The sequence below is a fragment of the Cryptomeria japonica genome, chromosome 3 (assembly GCF_030272615.1).
Source record: "Cryptomeria japonica chromosome 3, Sugi_1.0, whole genome shotgun sequence".
NCBI classification, from domain to species: Eukaryota; Viridiplantae; Streptophyta; class Pinopsida; order Cupressales; family Cupressaceae; genus Cryptomeria; species Cryptomeria japonica.
In genome coordinates, this window is record NC_081407.1 from 409,269,857 (window position 1) to 409,281,789 (window position 11,933).

Sequence of the window (11,933 nt, forward strand, 5' to 3'; positions counted from 1 at the left end):
CCATGATGAAGGGGAAGTTTTAACCTTATTTTATTTCCTACTTGTTGTGAACACACCAAACAGGAAAGGAGGATCATGAAAGAAGGGAAATCTAATAGTTTTGATGGTTGTTCCATGTGATAGAAAGATTATTTAATAATTGGTTTGATATCTAGCTAGCAGCCACTCCTTCCTCTGGATAGGAATAGCAAAGGGCCTTTCCATACCATGTAATACAAGCATGCTAGGAAAAAAGTAGATAAGGTGAAGGGTAGGGGTCTTGTCTTTGGTACTCTTCAATCTCTAATTGGTCTCATTAATTTTGTTAATTTCTTTGAGAGAATGGAGAATAACGACCAAAATGTTTATCCATGGTTAATGTATTGTCCATCTAAAAGGAAAGAGGAGAATAATTTTATAGTTTAGAATTTTCTATTGTGTTTGATTTTTAGTTGTACATGTAAACATGAAATGGTATCATTATGTGAAAAAGAGGATAACCAAGTTGAAAGAAAGAATAAGAAAAAGGCAAAAGAAAAAGCTAACAAAGGACCAACAAAAAATGTGGCAAAATTGAGAGTATGAGTTGGAAGAGCTAAAGTGGATGTTGGAGAAATGCGAGTTGTGCAACAATGAGAAAGCCAAGAAAAATAAATTTATAGCAAAGGTGTTGTTGAGTTGTGAGAAGGTGAAAAAGAATTACAAGGATAAATACTCACTTTGTGAGCAAGAGACATTCTTAGAGAGGAAAGTCATTGTGTCAATGACTAGCCAAGGATTGGAACTACTAGAATAGGGAAAGATAAAATTCATTGAAGAGTTAGCAGAAATATTAGTGGATAAAAGACCTTTGAATGAGATCTTCCAAGAGCTACAAAGAATGATTGTAGATGAATGGGATGATGATAAAGAGGATGAGTGGGATGGAGTTGTTGAATTGTGTTAATCTAGAGAAGGGGAAGGCATTGAAGAATAAAATGCAAAAAATAATATTTGAAAGTTCAACATATAATAGTGGAAGCAGTCCACGTTGGAGAGGAAGCTACAACAAAGGTGGAGATCTTTTGGAATCCTATATGTGATGAAGATTTATTGCTTTTAGATAACACAACTTGTCAAAAGTAGCTAGAGGAATGTCTAAAGGATCTCATTAGTGATGGAAAAAAAAGTAGAAAAGCATCACTTTCATGAGGGAATGAGGATGATACTACTCTTATGGGGGTTGCTTATCTTCGTGAGGCTAATTCCTTCAGAAGGACGCTGGAGATTTATTTAGCTGCTTCAGGTCAAAAATTCAATGAGCACAAGTCTTCTATCTAATTTTTTAATACTCCTAATTCCATTCAGCACAGGATTGCCAATATTTTACGGTTTCAAGTTGGTTCTCTTCCCTTGATTTATTAGGGTATTCCCCTTTCTATCGATCGATAAATTAGGCCTTACTGGAAGGACTTGCTGGATAAGTTTTAGTGTAAGGTTAATCATTGGACTCATCGGTGGCTTTCTATTATTGCTAGGGTCACTCTTCTTCAATCGATGATTCAGGCTCTTCCTATTTATAGGTGTCTTATTCAATCAACTCTTGTGTATTTTGTCAAGGAATTTGATGCTCTTTCACACCAATTTTTGTGGAGTGGTAATTTGCATGCTTCTAAATGGAGCTTGGTGAAGTGGGATTTTGTGTGTAGGCCAAAGAAAGAGGGGGGCCTTGGTCTTCGTTCTGCAATATTGAATGGGCAAGTTCTAGCTGTCAATTTTTACTAGCATTGGTGTATCACCCAAGACCAGGTTTGGGATTGCATTCTTATGCATAAGTATTTGACAAGAGTTCACATTTTTTATATTCCACGTCGTCATTTGGAGGGAAGGGGTTCTATGATTTGGCATATTCTGAAATTGGGGCTCAAGTTATTAAAAGGGGGCTTTTTTGGATCTGCAATAGGGGCTTGGAAGCTTTGTTTTGGCTTGATTCATGGGATGGTCATCCTCTTATTCTTTCCCAACATCCGCACTTACAAGCCCTTTGTGATGATTTTACTGCAGTTGGTTGGAATACAATTGCGGATTATAAGATCATGCAAAATTTTGGATTGGTTTCTAGCTATGGGTGGAAGAATTCCAATGAGTGGCCACCAAGTGGATCTAAGGAAGCTTGTTTTGGCATGGGACAAGGATTCGTTTGGTAAGAACTCTGTTGTTGCGGGATACTTGGAGCTTGATAGATAGTTGTTTGGTGTTGTTGAGGTGCCTTGGTGGAAACAAGTGTGGAATAATTTTTCTTGGCCCAGGTGTACTTTTTTCATGTGGCTTGTGGTTTAGAATCGTTGTTTAACTTGGGATAATTTGTGTAAGTGAGGCTTCCATGGTCCCTCCATGTGAGCTTTGTGTTGCAAGAGTGAGGGGTGTGTGTCTCATAACTTTTTCTCGAGGGAGATTTGGCACTTTTGGTGGAGATTGTGGAACCAGTCTTGTTGGCATGTTTCCTCTTTGGCTGAGTTTTAGGTCCATTGGGGTAAGCCTCCAGTTAAGATCTCTTTTCTTTAGGTGGTTTGGGTTCTTGGGCTAACTTTCATTCTTTGGCATATTTGGTTGGAGAGGAATTGTAGGATTTTTCAAGATACTAGGATGGTTGTTCAATATGCGTGGGGGAAAATTATTCATTCTATCCAAGAGACGGTTTTGGCTAAATGTGACTTTGCTAGAGGTGTGGATCCGAGTGATGTGGATATATGCAATCGTTTCAATTTTCCTCTTCCAGGAGATAATCCTTCTCATGGGGTGAGAAGTCGTCAGATCATGAGGAATAGATGTCGACATCCTTTGCAGAAGATAAGTTAGGAGGGTCGGTGGTCCCCTTCTCCTCAAGGAATCCTAAAAATTAATACTGATGGTTCATCCTAGTCATGTTGATATTGACAGGATTGAGAGGGATAGCTCAGGGGTTGTCCAGTTTTTTTTTTTCATTTGTAAGGCTCCACGTGAATAATTAGATGGAGGCTCTTGCCATTTTGTGTGTTGTGGAGTGTAGTTTTGTTCTTGGCTAGAAATGGATTATTTGTGAATCTGATTCTCAGGTGGTGGTTACTTTATTGAAGGATCGGTGTTTAGATCATGTTAGTTGGCATCTAGCTCTGGTTATTAGATAGATTCTTCAGTTGTGCGATTCTCTGGAATCCGTTACTTTTATACATTTCCCTAGGGAATGGAATGGAGTGGCAGATTGTCTAGCATGGGCCTCTAATCATACTCAAGGTTGGAATATTTTGGATCAACATCAATTATCTTTGGAATTGCCTCATATTTTACAGCAATTAGTAGATTTGGACAAGGCTATGTAGTGTCATTTCTTTGCTGGGATGTTCGACTTCTTGCTTTGTATATCACTTTGTTTTAAATAAATTTTTACCCCTCTTTTAGGGAATGTCACCTCACAAAATATGAAATAGAAAGATGCCTAGATCCAACATAATGCAAAGGAGAAAGCATTTATGGGATATTTTTATTCCCTTAGCTTTGTTTTTATTTCTAATGATTTATGTGCGGGTGCAACAAAACGATGTATGAGAGATGCAAAGAGCATTGACAATTTTCACTGGAAGAGGACTACTAAGCCTTCAAGGAGCTGGAAAAAGAGAAAGAAGGGCAACTGAAAAAAGAGCAGGATCTCTATTCCAACAAGTGGTCAGAAGTGAAAGGAGAAAAAATATGATGAGTTGAATCGGCGGAAGGGAACATCATGGCTTGATTCTTCAAGTTAGAAGGTTGGTTTTATCATTTATTCCAAACTCTTTGCTGGATGTTTGATGCAATAATATTTTAGGATAAAAAACAATTCTAACATCACCATGAAAAAAAATACAATAGTTAGATTGTTAAGATACTTAGTGTTTTGATTTGTTGAAATTCGCTTACATGTAAATAAGGAAAGGTTCAATGATGCAAACTGACTCCTACGAATCAGAACGCACAATCAAACCAATTCCTTAGAGTCAAGAGACAAATCTAACTATATTTGCTATGTTACAAACTAGTGGTAAACAATTGTTACGTGATTACCAAAAAATGAGAGTTACTGTACTGTTTAAGAGGGGTGGTTTAGTGAGCAAAGAAATGCTATATTCAGCTGAACATATGTAACGATTCAAGGGGGCAACGGATGGAGAATGGATTCGCTGTGCATCTGTTTTGGTGCAGAGACGATTGTAAACCCTTTTATCTGTAAATATATGATGTTACTGTTATTTTCTTGATATGGTGTATTGAGAATATTTTTTGCTGAGTGTTGAGCAGAACCGCTGCATGATCGGTATAAGTTGTGGTGAGACAGCTATGAATAAGTATTAGCATAAAATATTTCTTGAGGCCATGGCTTAATGACTTATATGGGCAGCAGCTTCTCCTCCATGTGTTTTCCTCTGCTTATCTAACAATATATTGTCTCAACGCTTGAACTTTTCCCATACAGTACAATAACCTATTATAGGTGAAAAGATATATATTTTCAAATAATCTTTACCTTTTTACATTAAATAATAATATTTTATACTATATAGATATAGTAGTTCTTTCTTCAAAAAAATAAAATTGATTGACATTTTCTTTCATGTGTAATTTTTATTTTTATTTCTACAAACTATATTTGACATGAATTAACAAAATCAATTTTCATCTCTACTTTTATAAATATTACATTGTATGTTGGCCTACCAAGTTTTAACCTGAACAATTGAATTTCGTTTACACTTTACCCAAGCCATGTCAATATTGTGTAAATGGATCATGCAAGCATTTCCAGTTAGAAGATTCAGTTTACAGTAATTTTCTTGTCTACAAGCAAAATTGCAATTTGCAAGAGTTCGTACTGAACATGTTTGCAATCCCTTATACCTCAATGATAAAAGTGAAGGAGAGAATTTGCACATATTTCTAAGTACCTTGAGTCCTAATACTAGGGGCAGGTACATTGAAGAACATAGGGATTGTCATCAAATTGTGAAGGTCGTTAGTGTGAAGATTAAAAGAGCAGAGAAGCAAAAACAAAACAGCAGAAAAGAAAACACACAACACAAGGTTTAACGTGGTTCACCACTAAGTGGCTTCGTCCACCAGAAACGTAGGAAGAATTCTTATTAAGCAATATCCAATACTACAATCATGCATGACTGCACTCAGTCATTTATAGAGACATCTCATATATGAAATGAAGAGTCTTTTGGGGAAGGCAAACAGCCATGTGACTGTTGGGCTTCATATACCCAACAATCTCCCCCGTGAAGTCCAACCGGCACAGCCTGTAACACTCCCTGCATCTCCATTCCAAAGCTCATACTACAATCAGTTGGCAAGACTTTAATTTTGCAAAGTCTTGTTCACGAACACTACGGATTAATCTTCTCCAAATTAAATCGGAGTTATAAACATCTTCTTCTACTAATCTTCCAAGCACGAATTGAGCCTGTATTCCATAACCAAGAACACTAGAGTCGACGAGTTCAAAATATATTCTTCCATTATAGTCAACAACACCAATGCTCCCCTTCTTTGCAACCAAAACTTCTTCAGTATGACCAGCAACGATTGTTGCCAAAGCAACTTCTCCTTTGAGGACCATTACATCAGTAGCATTTTCAAGAGCCAAAGCTTGGCAATGTTTGCACCAAAGCCCAACCGATTCACTAAAAAGATTAGCCCGTCCAGATACACCACAATTACACCCAACTCCTAGGTTTGAAGGCGTGGGAGAGGAGCGTGCAATCAATGCATTCCACTCTGCCTCTACTGCTGCAATTTGCAACAATAAATCATCACTTCTGCAATCTGCCTGTTCTTCTTCAGGGTCATCCTATTTCGCTAGATTCGAGACTACATCCTCCTCACCCCGAGAGGCATCCTCCTCATCTTGGAAGGGAAACAAACCAGTCTCTTCTTCAAACAGCAAATACAACAAACCCTCTTCTTCTTCAACCGAAGTCTCCTCCTTTTTCCAGCCATCCCACCAATGATGTTTGGTTTCATCCTCCACTTGGACATCACTCTCTACCGAGTCTAGACTACCAAGAAATTTTTTGATGACTGATTCGGCTTCATCATCTGAAACTTCAGCCTGTTTATTGATAACATAAAAGCACCCAACTCCGGGATCAAACGCAGAGTAAGGGCACCCATATCCAAGATCAACTATCCAATCAGATCTCATCTCTGCTCAACAGTTCACCATAGCTTTGATACCAATTGTGAAGATTAAAAGAGCAGAGAAGCGAAAACAAAACAACAAAAAAGAAAACACACAACACAAGGTTTAACGTGGTTCACCACTAAGTGGCTACGTCCACCAGAAACGTAGGGAGAATTCTTATTAAGTAATATCCAATACTACAATCATACATGACTGCACTCAGTCATTTATAGAGACATCTCAGATATGAAATGAAGAGTCTTCTGGGGAAGACAAACAGCCATGTGACTGTTGGGCTTCATATACCCAACAATTAGTACTCATTTTGTAGAAGTCCAGGGTCCCCTATTAGTGAGAAGACTCCAATCTGGAGATTATATGTCTATATAGGTGACAGAAATAAATTTTGAGAATCAGTGTATAAATTCAAATGCCTATATTCCTACCTTTTAACACTCAAAGAGCATCTACTCAAATGATGGAAAAGAAATTGTAGAAAGTGAGCCACTGATGCATCTATACTATGGAATTTACCCTCAAACTCAAAGAATCTTTGACAGAGGTGCCCTACGATTGATGGCTCGATAAGAATATTTATTGCATTACATTATGGATCAGGTCAGTGATTGTAACTTTTAAATCGTTGCACTTCTGTGTAGAAAAAACCCTTCAGTTCACCTTCGATTTTCAGAAGAAACTGGTAATAAGGTCTCCCTTTATCTTTTTATGTTAGGAATCAAGCTCGAGTAAAGGTATGTTAAATGCTATTAATATAGATGGCATGACTTCATGTTGAACTATACTATGGTTGATAGAAGAATTGTCTTTTGAGTAAAATAATGCCATACATATGCTTCTTCAACAATAATTGTTCTAAAAAGGAGAGCTTTGAATATTGGAAGAATGAAAGAAGCTTAGGCATGTTCTGGAAGAAAGGATGCATCATGCAACTATTAAAAAACCATTCTTAAATATGCTTCTATAAAAAAAATTGGAAAAGATTCCAAATCCACTAGGTGGAAAATTGCGACCAACTCTTCAATGTCTCCGACCTCCAAATTCAAGGTCTTTCGTAAACCTCAAGGAACAAGAGCCTTCGTAAAACCACTAAAAATATGTATAAACAAGAATCACAAAGCATTGACCCTAGCTTAAAGGAACAGCTGCATTATACATGATAATATTAAACGTTTACAATTAATTTTGATCTCTATATATATATGAAATAGTTTACGAAAGGAAGGTTACAATATATGGAGCAGCAACATCAATAAGTACAGCACTCGTCTACAAAACCAGCAGTAAACAGAGCAGATCTGTCTATCTATCATCCATCGTTTTCAAATACAAAAAGGCCAAAAAGACATGAGAGCAAAACACTACTCCCAGCAGCACCGCTTGCTGCTGGCCTCGTGCTGGTCAATGTCATAAGTCCCGATCAGTGGATCAGGAAGATTACTTGCATCCGGATCTTTAATCACAGGTTCGTATCTTTCCTTGCCTGTTGGTTCAGCTTTCCTTTTCTTGTCGAGCTTCATCATATTATGAGACTTCATATAGTCCTTTAGAACATCCATTTCTTTCTCATTCAGATTGTTTCTTCCCTGAAGCAAGAAATCAAAATGTGCTCTCTTAGCCTCCTCCTTGTAAACTGTTGTCAGTCCTTCCTTCAGCAGGATCAGGAATCTGTCTTCCGGAATTTCCAGAATCAGAGATACCTGCAAAAGAATACTGCTGAGAGTGAGTTTACATTGAAACTCAATAGGGAAAGTAATTTAGGTTTTATTTCAAATAGTGGCATGAAAATCTCTGCCCAGTAAAACCAAAAGTTGAATAAGCTCCAAGCACAGAGTGAGAGGTTAAGACAGATTTCCAGTGCACGGTGATCCAACAGGAATCAAAATGGGTAAAAATGCACTCTTCCTAATTTTTTTAGGTTTGGACTAAAATAAACATGAAGTTCTAGCTAAGGGTAACCTTGTCAACATGTAGGAAGAAAAGGAAACTTAGTTGGGGAAAACCATTCCAAAAGGAAAGAAGGAAGGTTTTTCGCTCTCAAGGTCTATGACTCAGCAAAATGAAGAAATATGCACAAAACATGAGAAGGTGGCGGTGAATCAAGATAGTAGAGTTGATCACGACGAGGCTGAGTCCTGCAAAGTGAAGCAACAATCCCGCATGTGGAGAGGGAATGAAAGTAAGTATAACCCAACAAACACAATGACTATGGCTTCATTTAATGATATTCCTATCCGATTTTGAAGCTTGTCTCTTTTAAATCCTTGCAATGCTCCAACATAAGAATAAACTTGCAATATGCTTCTCTTTAAAACTAGATTTCAATTCGAAAGGTTGATAATCTCCTTAGGCACACCGTCTCACTACCGAGATTTTAGAATTTATAAGCATTTTCCAAATGTTTCAATTTTCCGTCCATTGCATCTTATGGTTTTCTTTGGCCTCTGCAGTTCCCAGGATAATCTTGTGTGAGTTGCCTCTGATGAAAAATAAACTTATAAAAATGATAAACCCGAGAAAATATGATTTGTCATGCTGCTGTCTAGTGAGAACTGAGAGGTGAGAATTTATTGTAAAAATGAACAAGGTTCAAAACACATCGGGCAGTACAATTCCCTTGATAGTGAAATGGAATACAATTCTATCAGAAGGGTTTGTGAGAGCTGCTACGAGTTACTTAACTCCTCCACTAAGGAGTACTCTACTGTAAAAGTGATTAAAGATGATGAGAATGTATATGGCCCTCAGAAGTGTAAATTTAAAATGCAGTCTCAAAAAGCAAGTCACAAAACCTAAGGAGATCAAAATTAAAACAAGATATAAAAGATAAAGTAAAATCCCCCCTTCCTAAAGGGGAGGGTCTCGATATTGCTAGCCAGGCTGGAACCGAAATCTACTCATGAGTGCATGGTGCAGCTGCAAAGTTGTCTTATGTTTAGTCATTAGAAGCATGCTCAAGATATATGAATGAGGTCCCAGTTTGTTGGCTATCCCCAAAGCTTTCATCATTTTTTTATCTTCTATCTAAATCCCCTCTATCTTTACAATCTCTCTTTTATCTTTGGGCGATTAGAAGTGAGTGTTTTCCCATTTGGGATAGCCTGATAAGTTAGCTAATAACCATATCCTATTAGAACCCTCGTGTATTTGCATTGGGAAACATAAATAGAGCAAAGGAAAAACCATGAAATATACCAACCTTTGCGACCTCTTTCCTGCGTTTTTTCTCATCTAGATGCTTCTCAAGATAAAGGCAGAGTTTGTGACCCCTATCAGGCAGTCGATAGCTTAAACATTTTAATCTCAACATTGTCTCAATTTTGTCATCAAGCTCACCATCTGTTAGGCTGGTCAAGTCGTGATCCCTGTCGCACTCCCTTTTCTCTTTCTCGCTCTCTTCACCCATAATGTGTGGCTCCGTAACCAAATCTTTGCATTCTTCAAGGCAGCCAGACTTCAAATGGATCCCCGCCATTACAGTATCAAAAAATTCAATCTCTGTGAGGTCTCTCCTGCGTTTTTTCTCATCTAGATTCTTCTGAAGATAAAGGTAGAGCTTGTGAATCGCATCAGGCGATTGCCAGCTCATTAAACCTATTAATCTCAAAATTCTTTTGATTTTGTCATCAAGCTCACCATCTGTAAGGCTGCTCAAGTCGTGGTCCCTGTCGCACTCCCTTTGCTCTTTGCTGCTCTCTTTCGCCCCAATGTGTAGCTCTCTAACCTCATCTTTGCATCCTTCAAGGTACCCAGACTTCAAATGGAGCCCCGCTGCTACATTACCAAAAAAACCAACCTTTGCGAGGCCTTGCTTGCGTTTTCTCTCATCTAGCCTGCGTTTTCTCTCATCTAGATTCTTCTGAAGATAAAGGCAGAGCTTGTGACCGGTATCAAACAATTGAAAGCTCTTTAAACCTTTTAATCTGAAAATCCTCTTGATTCTATCATCAAGCTCACCATCTGTTAGGTTGGTCAAGTCATGGTCCCTGTCGCGCTCCCTTTGCTCTTTGTCGCTCTCTTTCGCCACAATGTGTTGCTCCCTAGCCTCATCTTTGCATCCTTCAAGGCACCCAGACTTCAAATGGAGCCTCGCCACCACATTACCAAAAGATCTAACCTTTGCGAGGTCTTGCCTGCGTTTTCTCTCATCTAGATTCTTCTGAAGAAAAAGGCGGAGCTTGTGACCGCTATCATTTAGCTTGTGGCCGCTATCGAGCAAATGACAGCTCTTTAAACCTATTAATCTGAAAATTCTCTTGATTCTGTCATCAAGCTCGCCATCTGTTAGGCTGGTCAAGTCATGGTCCCTGTCGCGCTCCCTTTGCTCTTTGTCGCTCTCTTTCGCCACAATTTGCAGCTCCATAACATCAACTTTGCTTCTTCAAAACACCCGACTTCAAATGGAGCCCCAACATTACATTACCCATAAAACCCTAAACTAATCCTACAGAGGCACCATTAGATTGTCTATGGGGTTGATCATCTTTACAGGCAATTATGGGCTCGGCAGATTTGTTCAAGCTCCTCTTAGAAATTTGTCTTTTTCTGATAGAACAGAAAATTGTGCCTAAAAGAATCTGAGATCAAACTGCTCTGTTTAATGCACAGAGCCGTGGAGCCAAATTGGGTGAGGAAGAAAATGGTCTGTCAATATTAATCTGAATGGTTTTATCGGTAAAGATTTTGAAAAAGACATTGTACATCTCCCGCTCAATCGGTAAAGATTTTGAAAAAGACATTGTACATCTCCCGCTCAATTATTCGGAGAGCAATATTTTAAGTATAGTAAACACCGAAGAATTCAGTGAATAAATTTATTTGTAAGATTTTTAGTCTGATGGTCTAGAGGAACTACTAGACCAACTCTATTGGTATCAATAAAATGTAATTATTAGAGATATTTGTGTTTAAGTATTGGATTAGTTATGCAAATTTGTAGTGGTCAAAGTCAATGGTTAACAAGATAATAGAGAATATGTATCAAAGATTAACTTAAAATGACCCCTTACTATCCATAAGCCAAAATAATAGCTATAAGCATTTAAGTCACATGCAAAGAAAACCAAAAAAAAATAATCAGAATTTGATGTACCATTTAGGAGCTTAGGGCAAGTGAAGTTAGCTATAACAACTATTGATGCCCTTTCCTTATATTTTGTATCAATTGTTTAACCCGCAACTAAATTTTCCTACAAATATCTTGTCTCAAGCTCAAGAACCTAGGAGCTCCAAAAGTCTCATATATTCATGTCTATTTTTCTTTTATTGTGAATAGATTGAAGCAACAATCGGAGGGAGATCACTATTTCTTCCTCTCATTTTTAAAAAACCATCATTTCAAATGTCTTATCAATTCAATTCTGAGTATCCTTAGATTTCAATGTAAGTACAAATTTGATAGTTTCAACCAAATATTAGTGTAGCGTCCTAAAATTGCGACACTTGCAATTTCGACTGCATTTGGGTCTTCACGATGGCGGTGCAACGTTGAACCTGAATGGAGACCCTGAAACCTGTTTACGACACCAAAAACTGCATTTTTCTGCACCCTGGCCTGATCCCTCCTTGCACCCTGCTGTCCCGGGAGGTGGGACCATGGCGCCCAGCGCCCTGGTCCTTCAGGACTAGGGCGCCCAGCGCCCTGGTCCCCCAGGACCATGGCGCCCAATGCCCTGGTCCCTGGCCCTATTTTGGGCCCGGTCTCTTTTGGGCATCGGGTCTTTAAGTTTGCAATTCGGGAAATAATGTTTCCTGGTCGGCC

At 38.3% G+C, this 11,933-nt stretch overlaps 1 protein-coding gene across 1 annotated transcript; it reads right to left on the reverse strand.

Annotated features, from left to right (window-relative positions):
* Window positions 1–7,344: 7,344 nt before the first annotated feature.
* LOC131035092 (uncharacterized) lies at window positions 7,345–10,791 on the reverse strand. The gene is made up of 2 exons (XM_059218373.1): window positions 9,372–10,791; window positions 7,345–7,872 (listed from the first exon to the last, which is right to left on the reverse strand). The coding sequence occupies exons 1-2, from the start codon at window positions 10,533–10,535 to the stop codon at window positions 7,534–7,536; spliced, it is 1,503 nt and encodes a 500-aa protein (XP_059074356.1). The 5' UTR covers window positions 10,536–10,791; the 3' UTR covers window positions 7,345–7,533.
* Between the last annotated feature and the right edge of the window lie 1,142 nt (window positions 10,792–11,933).